General features: G+C 37.5%; 1 protein-coding gene across 4 annotated transcripts in view; it reads right to left on the bottom strand.

Annotated features, from left to right (window-relative positions):
* rc3h2 (ring finger and CCCH-type domains 2) overlaps positions 1-24605 on the bottom strand; it is a 34652-nt gene extending 10047 nt beyond the window's left edge. The window contains exons 1-15 of one of the 4 annotated variants that reach the window (XM_086097033.1): positions 24292-24605; positions 24151-24185; positions 13969-14279; positions 12586-12703; positions 12136-12369; positions 11593-11768; positions 10188-10388; positions 9740-9872; positions 9365-9483; positions 9159-9271; positions 7808-8083; positions 7386-7597; positions 3690-3988; positions 3461-3607; positions 930-1082 (exon numbers count right to left, since the gene is read on the bottom strand). In XM_086097033.1, coding sequence (XP_085953159.1) covers positions 930-1082; positions 3461-3607; positions 3690-3988; positions 7386-7597; positions 7808-8083; positions 9159-9271; positions 9365-9483; positions 9740-9872; positions 10188-10388; positions 11593-11768; positions 12136-12369; positions 12586-12703; positions 13969-14199 — 2412 coding nt within the window. In that variant the 5' untranslated portion in view covers positions 14200-14279; positions 24151-24185; positions 24292-24605. Of the gene's footprint in view, positions 1-929; positions 1083-3460; positions 3608-3689; positions 3989-7385; positions 7598-7807; positions 8084-9158; positions 9272-9364; positions 9484-9739; positions 9873-10187; positions 10389-11592; positions 11769-12135; positions 12370-12585; positions 12704-13968; positions 14280-18089; positions 18391-24150 lie in introns of those variants that run through there. The other 3 variants (XM_086097032.1, XM_086097035.1, XM_086097034.1) reach the window with 3 other exon arrangements.
* Positions 24606-24652: the final 47 nt, after the last annotated feature.

Genomic DNA, 24652 nt, shown 5'->3' with positions numbered 1-24652 from the left:
TTTTCATATTTTTTCCAGGGTTTTCACTTGTAGTGGAGTGTGTCACTCGAACCAATGCAGATTCTGCTAATTTTGTTATGACCATTTAGCATAGCAGCTAATTACAGTCAGCATTTACGTCTTAAGCAAAAACTAACACAGTGTAATTTGAGTGGTATACTAAAATTTGTGTTCCAAATGTGTTTCTTTAACTGTTGTTAAGTGTTTTGCAAATGTATGTTTTTTTTGTGCTCAAACAGCAAAAATATGATTAATAAAATATCTCATAATATGTATACTGTTAGACGATTCAAATTATATGATGGTTTTTTTCATGTATTTCTTTAAACCTAACGTGATACAAAAATCTGTTAGGTTTTTTTTTGGGGGGGGGGGGTTAATGTTGATGCCCTTGAGCACTGGAATGATCCATATATATTGAAGTTTAATTTTATTGAGGCAGGGTTTTTTATTTTTCTATTATTTTTAATTATTTACTTTAACCAAGTAAAAATGTTTGAGAATTAATTCTCGTTTACAAACATGACCTGGAGAGTTCTTCTGACATGAATATAAACAAGAGGTAATCATCAGAGCACCAATTTATAGGAACGCTCCGAAAAGACAGCAGAGCCGATGTGCAATATTTATACATTATGGACAAATTTAGCAAAACTTTAGTCAGCAGAAATCAACAATCGCTGCTTGTTAAAAGTCTTGAGTGATGCTTTTTCTCTCACACATGCACCCACGCACGCCGCAGTTGAGCCATAATTTCATCGTCCACAGTTGCTAAGCAACTATCTCCCACGCACATAGTATAAGGCCTGGCGGAAGTTCTTAGAGCGGGGAATTCAATTAAGCGTAGAGAGGTTAACTCAACGAGAACCTCTGCTTCAGCTAATGACTTGTAATTGCAATCCATGCTGTCACTCAGATTTTCTGCATACCTCAGGTCCGAAATCCATGTTGAAGATGGCTGAAGGCTGAGGGGGCCTGCTGGCGCTGTGATGATGATGATGATGGTGGTGGTGGTGATGCGCCCACTGCTCTTGCTTACGTCGAAACAGGTCGTCGTAGACCAGAGGAACGCGACCATAATCCTGAAACAACAATGTGATGGAAGGCAATGACGAGATTAAATATTACCAAATTGGATAGCAATAATTATTTTAATAAGTTAAAATATGGCAACATTTTGAAAGTTGCTCATTTTAGATTTACTTAGTGTATATTTACAGTATGTGGCATACATAGTATTTTGCACTTTAACTCGTTCACTGCCATTGACGGCTATAGACGTCAAAAATTCATTTGAACTATTTCTGTTAGTTTAAAAAAAATAATTCCACTTTTGTTAACAAGAGTATGAAAACCTAGAAAAAAAACAGATATCAAATTTGTGATTAATCATAAGTTAACTATTGAAGTCATGCAATTACCATCAAAAATTTTAATCGCCTGGCACGATTAAAAAAAGAAGAAAAGGAAAGATTATTAAAAATTAGGAACGTCAGGCAATTACAAAATTTTATCGTAATTAATCGCATGACTTCACTAGTTAACTCACTATTAATCACAAATGTTATATCTGTTGTAAATGTACAATAAAAAAAATTCTAGCTTTTCAAGCTCTTGTTAACAAAAGTGGAAAAAAAGTTAAACTAATAGAAATAGTTCAAATAATTTTTTTTTACGTCTATAGCCGTCAATGGCAGTGAATGAGTTAATTAAAGTTTACTTGTCTTTGTTTTCAGTAATACATTGCAATTGCAATATATTTCTGCTGCAGTGCTGGTGCAATAAGACGATGAGAAAATGCAAGGAAGTGAGTGGGGGAGGCAGAGACATATTTAGGTAGGTACAAGTAGGAGGATGGACTACAGGTTCGGGGCTCCACGACTGGCAATGAAGGGAGAGGTGACATACAGTATGTGGGCGTATGAAGACAAACTCAAGGAAAAGAATGCTTTTGCAGTTTGACACCAAAGAAAACAAATAATAATACAGATTTGGGGATGACGGACAAGACATTTTAATAAGCACTCTCAGCAGGAAGCAATATTTATCACAACAACAAAAAAAGGATCACGTGTACTTGTAATTTACTGTTAAAATATATTAGTAACATTTATTGTGGCACATAGTGATATCAGTTTGTGTAAATGTAATTGCAGCCAAGCTGTGGCGATTTTTGGAGGGGTAGGGAAAAAACAGGCCGTTATTTAAGTGTACGACGTAACCAGTGATTAAGTAAGGCATGTGTCTATTAAAAACTATTACAATGTCTCCACTGTAGAATTCCTTTGAAAGTTTTGCTACTGGTCAATAAATCATTGAATGGTTTGGGTCCTGAAAGCATTAAGGAAATGCTACTTGAATATGAACCCAGTAAGGCTCTGCGGTCTTCAATGAGTGAAAGCCAGGTTTCAAAGCGAATATGGTGAAGCAGCATTTAGCCATTATGCTGCAAATGGAATAAGTTGCAATCAGAAGTTATGTCAGCCGCAGGCTTTTTACCATTTCCTTGATTAAAGTCTTTTAAGCATTTTTTAAAATCTATTTTACGCTTCGGTCTTTTTGTAATCTGGTTGCAAATGGGCTAAATTGCTCTGAACTCACAAATGTTCTCTGGAAGGTGTCCCAATAATTTTGTCCACATAGTGCGTGGTGCATATCAATAAACATGAATATTGCTAAATGGTTCATGAATTTTAAAAGTTCAATTGAAAAAGTGAAAATTGTACACTGTTGTATGTAAATTCACTTGACATAGAATATAATCTTACATGATTGTATCTTTTCTTTTCATTTGAATGATTTTCGCTTACAGCTAATGAAAAACACAATATTCATCTCAAGAAATTAGAATTGTATGGTTTTTACCTAAGAATTAATCTATCCTTGCTTCCTTTCCTCAGTCTTTCCTTTGGTCTCTTGAGGTCTCCCTAATCTGTTGGAATTTAGATGTTTCTGGGGTTGGTGAAAGATTCTGGTTGGTAACCCGGTGGGTAGTAGGTGATGTCTGGTCGGTACTGGATTTCACTTTTCTTTCTTTTCTTTGATCCTTCTTTGGGTCTCCTGACTACCTCATGACTCTAGCTGGATTCTGAAGTATCCGGTTTAGGTGAACGGTATGGGATTTTTAATAGGTTTTAGGTGAATTAATGATCACACACTCACACGCACGCACATATGCACACACACACCCGCACATGCACATACTCACGCACATACCAAAAAAAAAAAGAAAAAGAGAGAGAGCAATGATGATGACATGTCGAATCTGTAAGATTACCGAATGAACAATACTGAGCTCTCAAATTCGTTTTTATAATAATCAAAATGTTTTTTAATATAGAATTGAGGTAACACTGTATAATTGGATTAGTTTCATTTATTGAACTGACTTACTGAGAGAAATTCACTTTTCTATGATATTCTAATAATAGTCAAGTGAATGTGATGTAATTGCACCTACCCTGTGCAGCGCTGCACGGTGCTCGGATCCAGAGCAGAAGTTACCGTCTAGCGAGTTGAATCTCTCCCTGAGAGGAGTTTGGTAGACAGAGGAATGCAGTACCTCTGGAGGCAACGAATTACTCCTGGCATCCTCTCGATGGTACAGCTGCAATAGAAATAGGCAAATAACAGTAGGAATGTTGACAATTTTCACCTGTGCGTTTGATATCATGAACAGAAGGCTCAACCTGAGGCCTCCACACTCTTCTGCTGTCATAGAGAGGTGCATAAACCCCATGGGCAGAGGCCAGAGGTCTATACTGAGGCTGCCCCGGGTGGTGGTGGAAGACGGAGGGTCCCATGCGTTCCCTCGGCGGATGCGCTGGATAGCCCGTGGAAGGAGAGGAGGGGGCTTGATGGGGCATTTGAGGCTCGCTGGGAAAGGAGGATGGCGGTAGAGAGGATTCTGGCACGTTGGAGGATCTGAGGAAGCGAGTCATGCAGGGTTTGTGTGGAGGATGGAGAGTGGACGGGTAATAGGAACCTGCTGGTGGATGAGAAGACAATTATATTGGACTTTCTTGTCAACATAGGAATTCGATTTAGGTATTTAATGTATTTCCTCAAATAGTGTCTTCCACTCTAATTGATGCTGCAAATTCCTTCCTCAATCCATTTTCTTTTGCACTCTTAAGTGAATATGAGACTTTTGGACAAGATATGGTGTAGATTAAGTGCTATATAAGTGCACTCCATTTACCGTTTACCATTGCAATCATATTAGCTTTTTAAAAAAAAATTACTATGACATGTACACAATTGGTAACCCTTTCGTTTCGTTTGGGACTAAATGGTAAACAATTAGCGAACACGGATTTAGGGTGCGAGTCTGAAGTCTACTATTGAGGAGAAAATAACATTGAAAGCCCCTATAACATTATACAAAGTTTGAACACTGAAAATCCTATTCATTCATTCCCCGAACTAGTGTTAATTTTATCCGCCATTTTTAAATTTAGTCTCAGTTTTAGAGTCCAATTTCAGTCACGCTTGTTAGTTTTTAATCACAGTTAGTCAACCTCATCGTGTTTTTATTTAGTCCATTTTTAGTCCAAGAAAACATAATTGTATTCATTTAGTCAACAAAAACTGTCAACGTTTTAGTCAAGCTTTAGTCAGGACAATCATTTAACCCGTGTATTTTTTTTGTCAGCAGATTATGTTGAACATTTCGGATCTAAAACTATTTCACATAAAATGTTCTCTCATCTTTTTGGTGAAAAATAACTTGACACACAACTAGCCTACAGTATATCAACCTGTGCCTACTATGGCTCCATGCTATGAGCTAGCAAGTTAGCCAGCTTTAGTTAGCGGTTGCATTAACATTATTGTTGGAACGCTATAGCCGTTGGATTAATGTTAAATTATAACTATAATTTACCCTTTTTCTTTTTTACCCTCACCATGAATCCACTTCACGTTTTCCCCATGTGTGCATGTTGCACTAGCTGCAGAATTGAAAGGGGGTGTGTCACTGTCACAGTGACAGATTAGCACAGACAAGGTTTTACAAAATCATATAATTGTCATCTTGTTTTTGTTTATGAACTAAAATATCGATTCAGATTTCCAAAATCAATTCGATTCAGAAGGCCCCGATTCGATTCACGATTCACATTGATTTTCGATTCAGGATTTCAGGCAGTACAAATTTTACTTTTATATGGAAAACATTCTCAGAAGTAGAAATGCTGCAAATAGAAACTTCTTGCTCTTAATTGGCGCATTAGTAAAAAAATGTTAATATTTACATTTAGAATTTAATCCAATCCATTTACATTAACTCATTCACTGCCATTGACAGCTATAAACGTCCAAAAAATAATTGTAACTATTTCTATTAGTTTTTTTCTATATGCTTTTGTTAAGAAGAGTATGAAAACCTAGGGGAACATTTTTTTACATTTCAAACAGATATAAAATTTGTGATTAATCGTGAGTTAACTAGTGAAGTCATGCGATTAATTACGCCCCTAATTTTTAATCATCTTTTCTTTTCTTTAATCTTTTTTTTTTAAGAATAAAAGATTATTAAAAATTAGGGGCATCAGGTGATTAAAATTTGTAATTGTTATTAATTACATGACTTCACTAGTTAACTCACAATTAATCACAAATTTTATATCTGTTCTAAATGTACAATAAAAAAATTCTAGGTTTTCTTACTCTTGTCAACAAAAGTAGAAAAAAAAACTTTAAAATTATAGAAATTGTTCAAATGAATTTATGGCAGTGAATGAGTTAATCATTTTTGTTTTATTGAACAAGACCTGATCAAAACAATAAATAATAATTGAAAATGATTACAACCACAGCACTGTGTAAATAAAGTGGCAAAAACACTGAGCTTCTCTTGGGAAAAAGAGTAACAGAAAGGCACATTTGCATTTGGTAGCCATATTTAAAAGTATCGATTAGTATCGATATTCCTTTTCATAGTCCAATATCGATTCATAAAACCATGAATCGATATTGGACTATGAAAAGGAATATCGATTCGATATCGATGTATCGATTTTTTCAAACCCAGCCCTAATAGATTTTAGTCCAGTTTTTATTAAGTGAAGTACATTTTCGTCTCGTTTTCATTAGTCGACGAAAATGCATACTGATTTAGTCCCAGTTATGTTTATTAATGAGGGTTTTAGTCTAGTCTAGTCTTAATTTTAGTCCGGTGGAAAATGTGTGTTGACGAAATTATATTGGTTTAGTTTTCGTTGATGAAATTAAAACACTATTCCGAACCGCTTATCCTCACTCGGGACGCCAGTGCAGTTTGATATTTAATTCAGTGATTATTTCATGACCACTAGAGGGAGCCTGCATACCATTACAAAATGCACACTTTATGAATCACCGACTTAAAGCTGCTCTCTGTAACAATATGGTCAAAAATATCTTTACAATAGCCTTTTTATTTGACTATTTATGACTGAAACATCTTCTAATTAGTAGATTAACATTTTAGCTATTCACAACGCAAGCCTCTGGCTAATAGTCTTCAGACTGGATTCGGGTTTGAATTTTCCGCCCTCTGTCTGCGGATGTGACGTCAAGTTCGCGTTGTGTACAATATGTGAAAAAGGGTGTGTGCAGTTTCATTTTTCATCAACGGGTGGCCGTAGCGATTCGAAAGGAAGTTTCAACCTTAATAAAATATTTTCATAACTCTTCTGATGAAACATCGACATAAAACTAGTTGAATGGTAACTTTGCTATGGCCTTAGTGGGTCTGTATTATTTTTACTGGCACTAAACAACTTTGAGGAGGATGGTAGGAACACTGCCACACACAAAAAAAACTACAAATGTGCTGACTGCTTTATGGCATACGTTCCCCATTCGTTACAAAGTCGGAAGTCAATTTGAATGTCGACTCACGATTACTGCTTTCCTTACAGAAGCTGCAAAACAACTGAAAAGTTTTGAGGAAACATAAAAGAAAAAGGGAAGCTACCCAGATAAAAGGACAGTCAAGGATCAACGCTGGCGTGAGCTTAAAAACAACGCAATGCGCTTGTCCTCATGGGAAATGTGGTTTTCCTTCATGCATTACCATTTTTGTCCGTATGGCGCTGCCATAATCAACGTGAACTAAAAGTTCCTTAGTGTTGCTTTAAACTATTTAAAAAAAAATGATTTCTAGAACAGAACTTCAGCGATGAAAAGAGATCACTGTTAACTAAGCGTAATTATTTATTTCTTGAAAAAAAAAGTTTAAAAAATAGGTATTACTCAATATGACGTTGAATGATGTTTTGAGAAACATGAAGGGCTCTCCTCCAATAAATGCCTATCCCCTAATAGATGTTCCGTCCTCTTTTTAGTTACATAAACAGAACACTATTTGAGGAAATACCATATTCGAACTCAGGACTCACAGTTTGGCTGGTAGTGGGCCGTATCGTACGCAGATTGTTGTTCCTGGTAGAACAGCTCCGAGGCCTGAGAAGGATGAGGCACTCGCAGTATGAGGGGACCACCTTGTTTGGACACTGGCCCCCCGCCACCATCAGTTACCCGTCCCATGGCGGTCAAAGGAGATGACGCTACGGAGTGGATGACCGGAGTTCTAGGTGGAGACACGGGCTTCCTCAAAGAGAAAGGAGCAATAAAAACAATTCATTCAATCAATATTAAATATGAGACTGTAATATCTAGAAAAATGCATTTATTTCTTCCATTCAAAATGTGAAATTCAGTTTATACAAAAAGCCAATTCCTAACTAATTTCTATGTAAAAAAAAAAAATGTGACAACATTTTTTTCTTTTGTAATATTGTAGTTTAGAAAATATGCTTACTGTTCAGCTGAGCCCAGTAATGTCATAGTGGCGCCGCTCAGCCCGTCGGAGCCACTCGCCTCAACAGATTCACTGGACACGACTCTCTTCATGCCCTCCAAGGTGTCAGCGCCTCTAGAGACGAGTTGTGTGTGAGGGCTTCCCTCCGTCAGGGTGTCCTCTCCAGCTTCTATGGAGCCGTCAGTGTGAATGCTGCCCTCCACTGTGAAGGATTTACCCCCGCATGGAGGAAATGCACGGCTAACACTTGTGCTCTTCTTGTTCCTCAGACGAAATCTGTAAAAAAATAAAATACAATTATTCAAAATTGTGAAACTGAAATTGTTGGAATTTAGATGTTTCTGGGGTTGGTGAAAGATTCTGGTTGGTAACCCGGTGGGTAGTAGGGGATGTCTAGTCGGTGCTGGATTTCACTTTTCTTTCTTTTCTTTGATCCTTCCTCGGGTCTCCTGACAACCTCACGACTCTAGCTGGATTCTGAAGTATTCGGTTTAGGTGAACGTTATGGGATTTTTAATAGATTTTAGGTGAATTAATGAGCACACACTCACACGCACGCACATATGCACACACACACACACACGCACATGCCCACACATACAAAAAAAAAAGAAATAGAGAAAAAAAAAGAGATAGAGCAATGATGATGACATGTCGAATCGGTTAGATTACGGAATGAACAATACTGAGCTCTCTCTCAAAAGAAAAAACAAAATCGTGAAACTGATCAAGAGGTCTCTCACACATTAACGTAAAAGTAGAAAAACATGTTAAACTGATAGAAATATGGCTGCATCGTTTAATCATTGATACAGTAATTTCATGATAATTCATAAAATTGAGTTGAAATTAAAAAGATGTACTGTACTATAAAAATTTTTTTTTATTGATTTGAAGTCATTTTTCTGCCACTAGATGGCATAATTGCATTTACTTGTACTTGTCATTGGTGACATTTCAGTGCATTTTTCTTTTCATTATAAGAGCTATCTGATCTTTAACAAGAAGTAACTTGTGAAATTCTGCATGCATTTTTACATGCATTTTTTTGGTCAAATTTATTACTGCTAAATTTTGACGTGGACGTGTCTGCTGCGTTGTGACTGGAATTCCCCCAGTACATGCTTTCCAAGTAAGGGATGGTTATTAATCGAGCGTTTAAAAAAAAAAATTGTGGCGTTAAAGGAATTTTGATGCCCCTAAAATGTATTTATTTATCTATTTATTCTTCTATCGGTGTGACCGAGTACCAAATGACCTGGTGGTCTGGAACCACTGACGTAAAGTTAGACTCAAAGTGGCCATTCCTATATTCTAGAGTTACACCAAGCAAAAATTGTGATTCACTCACTTCTCCAGTTCATCCTGTGTGTGTGCAAACGTGCAGTTACTTCCTCTCGGACAACCTCCCTGATGACGAAGATCTCTGCACATGCTGGTCTTATACTTGCTGTTCACCTGAGGCTGCAGACACCAAAAACAGCAAGTGTACATTTGGAGGAAAACTGATAATCACTCAAAGACTGACATCTGCATGTCGCATAATGAAGTGACTACCTGTGGGGTCTCATGGCTCTTTTTGCTGAAGTTTTGGGTGAATTCCACCAGGCCATGAACCACCAACTTTACTGCCAACATCACATTTTCGAGCTCCTCCCAGGATGGTGCCGCATCATCTATGCATACAAATAAAGTATTACTTTGCAATACTGTATACTTCTTGAGAAAAACGGCATACAGCATCACAGTGATGAGTCATGGCTGTTGTCCACAAAGACTCCTTTGTGAGCAATGTTTTTGTGTGGCTGCGTGAGGCATCTTCAGATATCTCAACTCAAATTCAGATCAGCAAAAGGGAGTTTCCCTTTCTCAAAATGGGTTATCATCATTTGAGACCATCACGCAAACTTTCTAAAAACCAAGTGATTGTACCTGTATTGTGGTCTATGTTGGCTAGCAGCTCGAGGTGAGCTCTGAGGCTGGTGAGGTTGGCCGGGTCTCCAGTCCTCTGCAGGACGATAGTCAGCTCCTGGACACTCTTTGCAAACGACTCTGGAGACTGCAACTACACAGTAAAAAATGCTAACATCAACGACCCAATGAAAATGAACCAATTTTAGCTTCTGACACTAAGAGACCCTGTCCTAGGGCTGGGCGATGAATCATTTTTAACATTCAGTTTTCCTTTTTTTGAAAACAATCAGTTTGTTTGGTATCAGGAGAAATAAAGTAGATCTCAAAAGAGTAAACAGAACAAAGACCAAAACTCATTTTCACTTGCTTTTCCTATAAGCGAAGGAGGAAAACTCGATTAAAATGGAATTTTTGTCAGAAAAAAATCCCGCAGTATCTATGAGACTATGAGTCTAATGAATGAGACCTTGTCAATGATGGACTGCATGTGCGACTTGTGGACCAGGTCCCCATACAACAGAGAGGACCACTGCTCGGGCGAAATGCGGAGGCCAGCTTCCATGGCGATGTGCACGATCTGGGCGTCGTGTTCTCTTCTGAGAGCTTCGTATGTGCGGAATTCCTCCTTCAGCTGCATCAGCGAGGAGTCTTCATCTCGCTTGGTCACCTGGATGATGAATCAGGTCAACAAAAAACAGTTTGACATCCAATTTAAGAGAAGCGAAGAAGACAAGGAAAATATATATAATATAATATATATTTATAGTTTATCATGTCCGGCGATTATAACCAGGTTTTCGCTATTTGCGTCCTGGCCCAGTCCCAATCTCCCACGAATATTGGCAGTTCACTGTACTGTATTATTAGGCAGTGTGATGATTCTTCAGACATGTAACTCAAATTCAGATCAAGAAAAGGGAGTATCCCTTTGTCAGAATCTGCCCTATGAGTAATCATCATTAGACATCACACCAATCCAATTAGCTCAGCATGAAAGAAAGTCGTCATCGTCTCATGTCCGAACTCTGCCACCTCATTTTGACCCGCTTCTATATCCCCGCGCATCTGTCCTGCAAGACGAGATGCAAATATAGAATGCTGTTACATCACCAGGAAATAGTTGGCATTTGTGCCCTGCCAGCTATGTGCATCATCGGGTAACAGGCACAGAAATACATGCACATCTCCACGGGGGTCTGCGTATTAGTTACCCGTACTTGACTTTTGCATCTACAGGGGTGCTCTTTTTATTATGTTTCGAGGTTACGAAGGGCGGGTTATCAAACACGCATTGATGTACCCTGTTGCTTTTTATTATTAACTTCAAACGCTTCAGTTTTATCCGCTTTTCTACACTGGTCAGTTTTAACTGCTATAAAATTTGATACTAACAGCCACATGCAGAGATGTAAATACATAGTTGTCTCTGATGTGTGACTTGGTGCCCTGTTTTTTGCATAGTCCAGCAGTACTATTTTGAAGCTAAGATCGTGTACTGTGCAGTGGTAAACAAGCAGAACAAGTACTGAGAATGAGAACATGAAGTTGGAATTGTTTAAATCTGTTTAAAAAATGTACAAGGAGAATCTAAATAGAACATGTGAAGTATCTCTTCATTTGGAAGTTTGATTGTGAAAATATAATATTTTGTGGAGGAGACAAATTGTTCCATAAATATCTTGAATGAACTGAAGAATTTTAGTGACTATGGCGCCTTCTGACTAATGTAAAATTCAACAAATAAAAAGCCGCTGTAAAAAGCCTGATAATATTTAACCCACAAATGTTCATCATATGAAATAAACCTTTGTTCAGTTGCATAATATTTTTCTTGAAGTTTCTTGAAGGACTTTCGAAACATTGCACTGTACCTTGAAGCAGGAGGCCCTGTAAAGGAGCTGCACCACATGGCCTATGCTGGTTTTGGAAGCTTGAGGGAAGCGCCCCTCCAACTTTTGCACGACAAACAACACCAGCACCTTCCTGGACAGTGCGGAACCATCCTCCAGAGCCAACAACACAAGCTTCAGGGCATCTTCCTGCATGGCTGAAGGGGAGAATGATTTATTTAGAAGAAGTTGAGCATATGTAGGACATGCAACAGATTCTAGTCGTAAGCATATCAAATAGATTTTAGAAGGAGAAGAAGAAAAAGAAGAACTAACTCTAGTAATTGTCGTTATTCAAACAAAGCAGAGAATATATATGCCTGTGAGTAATGTTGTATGCTACGTTCGTATGTGCTCATATAAATAATCATGTAAATCACCATAATGTTGATGCTAATTTCCGTCTATGAGGGTTTGTATTTATGTTAGCATTAAGCTAGCATAGGCTCATTATTACATCATTTGGTTAAACATTCTGAAGCGCACATATTGATGTTCATGTTTTAAAAGACAATGTTAACTCACCAGGCCCCAGAAATTGGCATCCCCGCGCTCTGACCGCAGCCCAGAGGTTGGCAGACAGCTGCTGGGGGTTCTGGTGCTGCAGGATGAGCTCAGTGACCGTCCGCTCCCCCAGCGACCGGCCCGCACGCACGGCCCGCACTTGGCCTTCCTCCTCCACCAGCTGGCAGTTGACAAGCGTCACCAGCTTCCTCTGCATGGGTCTGCTTAGCGCACTCGGACTTGGCGGCGCCGCACCTGCAGGGACGGCAATTTAAATACTAAGCTAAATTTGATGAATGCATCTTGTAACAGATTGTGATCAATTTAAGAAGTCACTGTGGTATGAATTTGTTTTGAAAGTGTTCTTCTATCTGCTACGCCTTGCAAAAGTTTTGCTCATAAAACTTCATTTTATTCTACATAATTTGGTTTTAACATCAGAAACGGTCATTTATGAAGCAATAACCATACCTTTCGTGCCGCTAATTGGTTTGAGGTATAGCGCCAGCTCTTCCACACACACCCTGCAGGCCTCATAGTGTCCAACATCTGTCGCACTGCTCAGGCTAACTGGCTGCACGTCTGGTATCTAAAAGGCACACAGACACAATTTTTGTCCCACCATCCACTTTCTATTGCACTTGTCATAAATTGCGGATTAGCTGCAATCTATCCCTGGACTGGCTGCCAGCAAATCGCAGGACAAACATGGACATACATCTGTTCAAAGTTACACCTTTGGAGAATTTAGAGCAGTGGTGGCAGGCAAATCTTTGGGCTAAAGGGTCACATTGTGGGTTAGGCCATTTAAAAATGAAGTTAAAGAAAGATCCTATATAGCATTAGTCCTTGAAGTTGCTTGAAAGTAATGGCTATTTTCTATTCTTCTAATTTCGCCTAACTATCCCTAACATATATATATATATATATATATATAGGCGGCCAAATCGATGTTTAAACACCAATTTTTTGATGAAAATATTCAACAAAACGTCTTACTTAAGGTTACGGTTCACACGTTAAGCATGGAAGAATGTTATATTAATGGAACATTAAGCCTTAATATTTAATTTCAATGCGGTTCCAACAAGAAACAGATTGCAACAGATTTTTGGTTAAATACAGTGGCTCACAGTTATAAGCCTGAAGTTTCAGATAAATAAATACATTTTCATACAAATCTTACAATGTACATGTACAAGTTTACTGATTAGTATTTTCTAAATTTGAGTTTAAAAAAATCGCAATAATCAATTTATAGATTTGAATTGGGATTAATCTGTATCAAATCAAATTGTGACCTATGAATCGTGATACGGACGGATTGAATCGCCAGGTACTAGGCAATTCACACCCTTAACATATATATATATATATATAGAGAGAGAGAGAGAGAGAGAGAGAGAGAGAGAGAGAGAGAGAGAGAGAGAGAGAGAGAGAGAGAGAGAGAGAGAGAGAGAGAGAGAGAGAGAGAGAGAGAGATTGGTTGGTTGGAACTAACCATTTTTGAGGCACTGTGGTCATTTTGTTGTGAAAATATTACTTTTTCACACAGTATTGTATACGAAATTTCTCTGGCTTGTTTATAAAGGAGGTTATAACATTTTTTTAAATAATGTCTTGAACTTAAGGGGGACGGGGATTCGAATTTAGGGGTGCTTGAACAACCCAAAAATAGGCTACAAACGGCCATGGTAAGCGCTAAATGGATGAATGGATAACAGGACTCTTGATCATGTAAATGCTACAAATTAAGCACTGAGGAATTGGCGTACCACCACACCAACGTCACAGTTGCTTCCTCACAATAATCACTGTGCTTATTACATTTCCAAAATTTTAGTTTCTTTTTACCTGAGCTCCGACCAGCTGCAGCAGGGCACAGTTGACGGGCAGCAGGTCGATATCCGTGCTGATGGGCGTCTGGTCGAAGGGGCAGGCTTTGCGGTGCAGCTTGTGCAGGCAGGTGCGGCACACCGTGTGCGAGCAGCCCAGGCTGATGGGCTGCTGGCCGCTGCCGTTGAACTCGTTGTAGCAGATGGGACAGGACAGGAAGTCCGTCCATTGGGCGGCCTGCACCGGCATCCCGGCTGCGGGGAGGAGACGCCGTCAGGCTCAAGGTGAATACATCTCAACGAGCTGCGGCAGGCCAGTGCTGGAAAAGACTTGACGGGACAAGAAATGCGGCTTTTAGTGCATGCTAGTCTTTAAAAAGTCCACACCCAGATGATCTGACTTGCAAAGAATTCATGGTCTATAAAGACTATGAAAGGCTTCAAAGAGAAGCTAAATATCCAATGAATCTCTTTGGTGTTTAAGTCTTTGTTATTTTTCCATGCAGTAAAAAAAAGTTACAAATTTGAGAATTTTGTTGATGGTTGCAGTTTCCTACCAGGCCTATACATTGTCATTCCATTTATTTATTGTTATTTTTCTCTTTCAAATAGATTTTAACCCGATTCCTCCTTTCTGATCAAAAGCCAAATTATCAAATATCTCAGGATGACCAATTATCCTGTGGTGTAGGGTGTGTTAAGATGATTTCACATTTAGCTGGAATCCCGCCCGAGTCCCGGCGGATTTCGCCATCCACGTTGTTTTGTCTCATTTTTATGCAGGTCCCGTCCCAGACCCGGTTTTTCCAATTGTTTGGCCCATGTGTACAGTTTCACTTTTCGCAGCCTCGCTGTATCGTGGATTTTTTTAGTGCAATTTTGCATGCATCTTTTTTACAGTAATGTACCAATTTTATTTTAAAAAATTATGAAGGTTTGAACATTGAGAACGTTTAAACGAGAGAAATGTGAGAAAATATAAATGCCTCGATGAGAAAAGTGTATAAACTGTGTGGTGAAGGGTTTTAGAGCCTAAAACCATTTATCTACTTTGAGGATTTCATTTATTGCGGTTATTTTCTGGAACTTAACCCCAGCGGAAAACGAGGGAACACTGTACATCAATCACACAGTTGTCATAGCAATTCATACAATAAACCAATTAAAAAGGAATTGAACTGTTAAATTCCTTCCTATTTACTTTCACATTCACATTTGCATCATACCAGAAGTAGAACTGCTTCTGTGCCTAAGAGTCATGGGAAATGTAGTCTGACTTAACATGAGCAGAGCGGCATGAAGAAAGCAAGTACTGTACTCACTCGCGGTCGGCAGCTGACTCAAGGTGCATTCAGTAATCACTAACACAGTAGGACATCTCAAACATCCACATAAATATACACTATAAAAATAACTCACGTTACTGTTTAAAAACGCGCAATATCGCCCCAAAAAAATCCTATACTTGCTGGTAGGAGTGATTTATATGACATAACCGCCGCAGTGGCCAAAACATTCCTAATTAAAATTAAACTGCACTAATAAAGTAACCACCAGAGGGTGCTAGATCTACACTAATAGAATACAACCACACCCTTTTAACTGATTTATTTTGCTCATATTGTGGCAATTTTAATATTGTGGCGGCACGGTGGCTGACTGGTTAGCACGTCCGCCTCCCAGTGCAAAGGTTGTGAGATCAAGTCCGGGCTTCGGCCTTCCTGGGTGGCGTTTGCATGTTCTCCCCGTGCTTGCGTGGGTTTTCTCCGGGTACTCCGGTTTCCTCCCACATTCCAAAAACATGCATGGCAGGTGAATTGGACACTCCAAATTGTCCATAGGTGTGATTGTGAGTATGGTTGTTCGTCTCTGTGTGCCCTGCGATTGGCTGGCAACCAGTACAGGGTGTACCCCGCCTACTGCCCAAAGCCAGCTGGGATAGGCTCCAGCAACCCCCGCGACCCTTGTGAGGACAAGCGGTACAGAAAATGGATGGATGGATGGATGTGGCAATTTTAATATTGTGATATTGTCATTATTGTTACATCCCTAGTAGCTACAATGGCACACCGAGCAAAAAAAAAGCTTGGATAAATGGCTAGCACATTTACTTGTTTTGCACTCTTTAACTGTTAACCAATAGAGCATTTAGCATTAGCAACACAACCACCAGTCACCAAATTGACTAGTGATTTTCCTTATCGCTTGAGGTGAGAATTTATTGTATATTTGTCATGTCTCGGTTAATTGTGTGCAAAATTTCAAGCTAATCACACTTATAGGATGTCAATCTCCAAATTATGCATGCTAGAGTTTGAGTAAACAAAATTTTCATATAAATGTGGAAGATTCCAAGACGCATGATATTGTTTTGTGCCACCCTAAAATCCAGCATCATCTTATTGGGAAGAAAAAAACTAGAGGTAAAGTGTATGGAAGGCCGAAAGTGTCAAAATTCAATTAATAAAAACGTAATTTTGAAATAAATATCCTTTATATAAATAACAGGCAATTATGTAATGTGGCCATTAAATTGTAAAATGTGTTAGTATTATTATGAAAAGTGTTCATGCTATTCTTTAATATATAACTAATATTTTATTTTTGATTAAATATTTCATAATGATTATTTTAACAACGTCATACTTTTTAATAAAAATGACATTTAATTTATTTTACAAGGTTTTATAAGATAAGAAAACGTTTTTTTTTTACAAAGTCAGTTTTTATTTCATAATGTCCTTTTCCTCAATGGCCTTTCTATTACATATTGCCGTTTTACAGCCAAATGACTTGGTGTTGTCAATCAAAGTCAGTGGGTTGGGCCTCCTGTTTGATCCTCTACGATCAATTAGTTTTCCTAGACACGGTCATGACCGTTGTTAGTTGGCAGGCAGCAGCAGAAGGAACAATGGCAGACTTCAGCGGTATTTCTGCAGCTCTGCTGACTCTAGCTGATCAAATAGATCATGATAACTTATCACGAGATGATATTTTGACTCGTTTGAATACTATTTTTGAAATGCTCGGAATGGTAGTTGCTGTTCAGGAAGCTGACATCGAAGACAACATTTTTGAAAGTTTGAGAGCAACTAAGCACCGGGTGCATATAGAATATGCACATGTAGCGCCAACTTCCAAACTGTGACACAGCCTCATGCTGCAACCCTCTCTCCGGTGAAGGCCTTAAGACGTTATGACCCGATTCCAAACTATTTGCTAGTTCTCGGAGTACTTTTGAAAATGACTTGTCTCCCGCAGCCATTCTTTCACAAACATTCTTGCCAAGGCTCCTCATCAGCCAATAAACTCTCCATGCGTGAATCGATTACTGCAACTTCTGCTACTCATGTCTGTATAACAGACTCAGCCAATCAAGTAACTGGCTCCGCCTCGTGTGATTTGATTGACAAGGTCAAGTCATTCGGCTGTAAAACGCTATTATGTAATAGAAAAGCCATTGTGGAAAAGGACATCATGAAATAAAAAGTGACTTTGTAAAAAAGAAAAAGGTTCTTATTTTATAAAACCTTGGGAAATGAATTAAATGTAATTTTTATTAAAACGTATGACATTGTTAAAATAATCATTATCAAATATTTAATCAAAAATAAAATATGTGTTACATATTAAAGAATAGCATGAACACTTTTCATAATAATACTAACACATTTTACAATTTAATGGCCACATTATATAATTGGCTGTTATTTATCGAAAGGATATTTATTTCACAATAACGTTTTTATTAATTTAATTTTGACACTTGCAGGCTTCCATCAAAGTGTACTTTTCAGTTATTCTTAGCTAGTTAGCTCAAATACAAAGCTGTAAAACGAACCCAAGGACTTGTTGTTAGCTCAGTCTTATTTATCCAATCAGAATTTCAATGACAGCAAAGTGATCAAAAAATTCATTTCAGAGGGTACAGGATGTTTTTCTTAAACACAAGAATCTATGAGTATGGGTATTTTTGCCAGCTGTTGTAATAAACAATTTTAAATTCTGAGCATAAGGTCCGAGTATTTGCGTAGACATGCTTCATTGCAAATTTCACCTAATTACTCTCTCAAAGCACTTAAGCGCTATAAAAATTATATATATCATTTAAGTTATTAATCCTATATAATATTTACGCACCTTCCAGGGGCTCTGTGCCGCGTCACTACGCCTGGACAGCCTCGAGCCGTGTTCCCACCTCATGTTTCCATCAGCAAGGCACCCAAATTTAACCGCCATAAGCGCACCCCACCTTCCCCTCGAAAAGAGCACCGTCCAAGGAAGAGTTTGGTCACGCTCTTGTGGCGAAAGGAGCCCCGGCTGTGAGTTTAAGGAGGAGGATGGCTGAGCGGGGGAGTGGTGGAGAAAAGCAACTGGTGGGGAACATAACACCACAGCCACCTGTTCCTGCTTTGAACAACTGCTATATCCTGTTTTTGAGTCTCAGTTTACATACAAACTTCCCTCATAGCACAATCACTATTGTCCACAGATTTTCTTAAACTGCACATTTTTGGTTGAGGTCATAAAGCGTATTGTTTGATGGCTTTAAAATGCTCAGACATGACTTTATCTTGTCTTAAAGGGGAAGTCACCCTTAAATGTTTCTTGACAATAATATGTTATATGTGACCGCACTAGACATTCTGATTAATCTAAAACCCAAAAACTGAAAATAACTTCTTTTTTTTAACCAATAAAAAATAAATTAAAACAAACACACACACACACAAACAATCACCCCAAAAAATTAATTAACCAAAATTTAATTGGAATAACATTTCATCAAAATGACCTAAAGCTTTTAAACAAAAACAAACAAACAAAAAAATAAACATAATCTGACATTAAATGTTTCTTGACAATAATATGTTATATGTGACCGCACTAGTCTAACCCTGACATTCTGATTAATATTACATTTTTGTAATATGAGTTATGCAGCAAAATCCAGCCGCTTTTATCCATCTCATGGGGCGGCCATTTTGCCACTTGCTGTCGACTAAAGATGACATCACAGTTGCTCAGGTAACGACCAATCACAGCTCACCTGTTTTCTTAAACTGAGCTGTGATTGGTTGTTACCTGAGACCTGAGCAACTATTGCCAAGACATTTTGGGGGGGATTGATTTCCCTTTGAAATTAATTTGGAGAAGAAATGTTGAGGACTCGTTCAGACGTGAGAGGAGAAGGAACTTACATAATGTGAAAATATGTCAAGAGAAATAACTTGGCTTGTCCAATTCAAGACCTTGAATAGAAAATATTGGACCCTTCTAAGCTGAGTCTAGTTAAATTTGTCATTTTTCATAATACAATTCTGAATGGGTTTGAAAAATCAAAATACACTGACGCATAACGACCCGTGCAATGGACTCTTGTTTAAAAATTGTCATTCAAGGACGACACAAAAATGCTGAAAAACAAACCAACATTAAGAGCAACAACTCATATTGTGCTTTTTTCTGCAAAAATCAAATGTAATGCGAGTTTTTTCCTCAATAATTAATTGTTGTTATTTGTTACTTTTGGATTCTTATTTTTTTTTAAATGTATTTTTATTGTGGAGAATGTACATTGGAGGTTTATCAGTATTTTTTCAAGATTTGTCTTTTTTGGGGGGGGGGGGGGCTAAAAACAACTCTCCAATACATTTCTAGTTCAACAAGTGTCAAATATATGTGAATTTTTGCTGATCGTTCACCACTCCACTCTCTAATTTTAAACTGTAATATCTCCATTCACCAATAAATGGCAGTAATGGCTTAGTTGCACTTGCACCGGGTCTTTTATTTAGATTTATATATATATATATATATATATATATATATATATATATATATATATATATATATATATATATATATATATATATATATATATATATATATATATATATATATATATATATATATATAAACATGGATTTGGGAGAAATGCAATCTTGGCAGAACTTCTTGGGCACCGAATCCAATCAACGCTAGACAGTAGACAGGCATTAGGAGTACATTGTAGCCAGCCAAGAGTTGGCACAGTTATATTGTCATCTGGCTGTGGACAACATGTCACATGTCCTTAAATAAGCGGGGGTTGGGTTTTTGGAGTTTCCTCGAGGAGAGAAGAATAGAGAGCAATTTTTGTTTTGTTTTTTTGTTTTGTGGAATGTTTTTTAGCACTTGACGATCATTTTTACCACATGACACGTTGGCACACGTTATTTGTAGCTTCTGTAATAAAACTTGGCTTTACTTATTTGTTTCTCACTTTGTCATCGACATGTTTGGTGGTGCCAGGAAACAAGTACAGGGAACCCCCGTTTATTGTGCTGGATACGTTCCAGAGTCAAAATGTGATAAGTGAAAATCTGCTATAACAAATGTTTTTCCTCTAGTTTTACTCCTTTTTTAAAGTATTCCTTTACTCCAGCTCTCAATCACTCACGCAGTTCCCCAAATATATTTTTTAAACTGTATACAGTACTTCAAAAACTGCAATAAAAACAAAAACAATCGCTTAAAAATTCCACAATAAATCAGTATCTGTATCAGTATACTTACTACCTCAGCTAAACCTAAGCACCGGCTAACAGAAAGGCAAATGAAATAAAATAAGACACATCGAGCAGGCGTTCTGGTGAAATCTCACCCAAGCACAACACGCCCCCACACAAGCAAACGTGACAGGGTTATCATAACAGCAGGATGCGCCACAAACAACACAACTTTGACAGAGCCATTCAAACTTGAAACTGTATTTGATGGCATGTCGAAATAAATGCACCACAAGTGATTAAGGGGTCGTGATTAGGATGAAAAAGTGAAATAAAAAATGTAAAAAATAAAATAAAATAAAAAGACTCAGAAAATAACTCCAAATTTCAAACTTAAGAATTTCTCAAATATTTTTATTTGAGTAATTCTCCAATCAAAATAATTCAAAATTAAAATTAAAAAAACATTTTAAGTTTAAAGTTAAATTTAAGTTAAAAAAATAAATTTACACAAAATTACAAAACATTTTAAAGAAATAAATGACAAAAACAAACAGAAAGCGCACAATAAATTATATTCATTTAAAAAAGGCCATATTTTTTTAAAAATGACTCAAATGAAAAAATATTCAGTATTACAAAAAATGTCAAACTAAAAATTGATAAATCCTAAAATAAAAAAAACAAAAAATACAACTTTTAAAATTTGTCAGAATTTAAAAAGTTAAAATTACAATCAACAATAAATCACAAAAAAACAAATACAATAAAAAAATCAATGAGGTTTCATTTTTATAAAGATAAAATACACATTTGAAATGAATCATTTAAGAAAATCAAAATTCATTATTACAAAAATATAAAACCCAAAAACTGAAAATAACTTTTTTTTAGACAATAAACATGAAATTAAAACAAACACACACACACACACACACAAACAATCAAAAAACATTTACAATTAACCAAAATTTAATGGGAATGAAAATTTCATCAAAATGACCTAAAGCTTTTAAACAAAAACAAACAAACAAATAAACATAATCTGACATTAAATTAAAAAAAAAAAAAAAACTAAAAACGCCTCTTTATTTTTTTTAAATCAACATTTAAAAATGTTTTTAAAACTGGAACTTGAATGGAAAATAATTAAAAACAACCCCAAAAATTCATCGAGATGTTTTAAGGACATCTCACGCCACACTGAGCTCAACACCACAACGTTGTTGGTGTGTGCATGTAATACATGTGTGCCAAGAGTGATGAACAAAAGGTGATAAAGCAGACCATAAAGCAGAACAAAACAGATCCACTGCGGACCAGTAAAACCAGAAAGATAACTATTTGTGTCATGAAATCAGTAACTTCATCATTGTCTGTGAGAAAGGGTTCGGCACCTATTTGACTTCAACAGTGTACAACCTGTGAAGCACAAGTTAACATTTAACTGCAAGACGTGATGATGCGTGGTAAACACTCCAACAGGATACCAAATATTAACACATAAGTGTTCAGTAAGAAAATAATTAGCCAGGACCTACAGATATATTTTTGTTAAGGATTACTGTAGCACAGTTGGGGTGAGTAGCTGTGTGTGTGTGTACTTTTTATGATATATTCCTGAGGTGTATGGTTTCAGTGTGCGGGGGCAGTAACAGCTCACAAGCTGCTACCCTACACAGAAAAGCAACAGCGTATATTTTTCATCAAGTTGCGTCTGCAGCAAAGAGAGCAAACAGAAGTTGTGTAATCTTTTTTTTTTAAATACCCCAAAAATTCTTAGTCTTTATGAGACAATTTACTTCTTTTTTTTCACAGCATGCGAAAGAAAATTCTGTGGTCTGATGAGACAAAGATTGAATTTGTTGGTGTGAATGAGTCATGTTTGGAGGAAACCAGGCACTTTCACAATTTCCTTTGACCAAGCCGACTTTTTATTTTGAATTTATATAGTGGAGACCGGGGCTAATTGTATCATGGGTAAGTTGTCACATTGCAATTTTCTTCTCTGTAGAAGACGTGGAAGTGGAATACTAGTTTTCAAATGCTAGTTTTCAAATACTATCTCTGTCTTTAAACTAGAGCAAGTATTAGCCAACATGGTAGTTTGGGGCAACTTGTCTCAGTTAGTTTGGGGTTTGTTGTCACATATGCAAAGAATGGGCCAATGAAAAATCAACTCTGGCTACTCTTTATTTATGCCAGAGTTGTTCCTCATGATGAGTCTGAAGAGTGAGGAAATTAGTTTGCCAGGTTTTATTTCATTGTTTAAAATTTGATTTTCCAGCTGTTGGAACTACAGCATGCCCACATGATGAACCATCCATCCATTAACTGACATGCTTTATTTTTTTTTAACTCAATTTAATCTCAAATTTCCAGTTTAAGGGAAGCAAAACAGGCATTTGAGGCTGAGAGTTATGACCTCCATGCCAGCAGTTCCTAAGGACTTTAATCTATTTCATAATATTTTCATGTTAAAGTTTGCTCAGTGACTATGGTAAATTTTCAAGATCAATGATAAAAAAAATTCTGGCTGTAAAAAATATATATATAAAACCCAGGAGAACAAGAATAATTTTGCCCATGTTTTATTAATTGCAAAATCCAGCGTGACATCTTACCCCATATAGTGTGACAACTTACCCATTGGTGGGGCAACATGTCACATGTTCACTCCCTCCATTTGATGACTTATAACTGTGCAATAACACAAAATATGTAAATGACATGAATTTAAAAATACATATATACCTAAGACTTTGGTCTTTCATTTGGTATAACTAAGCCCCGGTCTCCTCTACAGTATGCTAATATAATAGCAATTTATGTTTGTTTGTTTGTTTGTTTGAAATTGTGTTCTGTGATTGACTGGCGACCAACACATGATGTACCCCACCTCTCACCCCAAAATCAGTCAGATGTCAAGTGCAATAGAAAATGTTTGGATAAATGTTTCCTATTTCTGTTCAGAGCTGTCAACCGATTCAATTTTTTTATCTGATTAATCACATCTTAGAATTTTGATCAATCACGATGAATCACTTCATAAAAAAGGTTTTTTTATCAATATTTTTTTCTCGCCAAATTTGAAGAGCACCGGTTATGTGTTCATTCTTTTGACATTTAATGTTATGAGGACGTCTTCAACATTTTTTGATCCACTGCACACGCTCATCCTCTTTTTCTAATCAATTAATTACTTGCATAATTTAAAATAGGGTAAAAAACGACCCCAATATTTTGACATGAACAAATATTCTAAATGTCATACGCAAACATTTATTAAATGCTTTTCTTTAATGCATATAATTATGTGTATTGCTCACACAACCTGTGCTACCTTAAACGTAGCCATATGGTCAAAATTAATAGTGCGATTAATCTGCGTTAATTCATGATTAATGCGATATTTTTTTGGCGATTAATTAATCAGTTAATGCTTTAACCTTGACAGCACTTCTAAAAAGTTGGGAAGTCCTGCTCCATCACAACCCGAGAATCCTGTTTAGTGTTTTGATGAGGGGATGGAGCCAAACAACATCCACGCACCAACTGCCTCATCCATCAGCACCAGTTGCAGACGTTTAGCGCTGAGCTGGCAGTCAACTCATTTCACACTAAACAAACACAGCGCTAGCAAAACAAGTTGAGGGCAAGTCAAGTTGAAGGAGAAACGCAATAAAAGCACATCTGGAGAAGTCACTTACCACACGCGCACCTCCACAGCCCAAACGTGCTCACGCTTGTCCATCAAGATGGCAAACATAAGAAGAATGATGAAAAGGAGGTCTGGGGTCAGTCTTGAAGCCGCTGCTGTGCTTTTTATTTAAAAAAATATTTTTTTTTACTTTGGTTCAGGTGGTACGCTGGCTCCCCTTCCAGTGGCCGGGCTCGGAGGAGCGGGTGGTGGCGTCATATATGACCGCTAATGGAGCCTCTTCAGCCGGCCGCGGTGGCTCGCAGGCGGCCTCGCATGGCGCACCCCCGGGGCCGAAGGCGCGGTCCTATCGCCGAGCGTTGAACGTCAAAGCAAAACGACTGCGTGAGCGCCTGGCCACAATTTGAATGAGGCGAGCGAACATTAAAAAAAAAGAAAAGAAAAGACAAGATGCAAGCCGGAACAAGCCGCTTTTTCGAGGCGTGGGCTGGTTGCTTTTAAAGGAACAGGACGTGAATATTTCTTGATATGTTCATACGTGCGTGTGGCGC

This window comes from Leptonotus elevatus, chromosome 15, assembly GCF_054856555.1.
Source record: "Leptonotus elevatus isolate MCC_2025b chromosome 15, RoL_Lele_1.0, whole genome shotgun sequence".
NCBI classification, from domain to species: Eukaryota; Metazoa; Chordata; class Actinopteri; order Syngnathiformes; family Syngnathidae; genus Leptonotus; species Leptonotus elevatus.
This window is presented reverse-complemented; position numbering and strand designations above follow the sequence as displayed.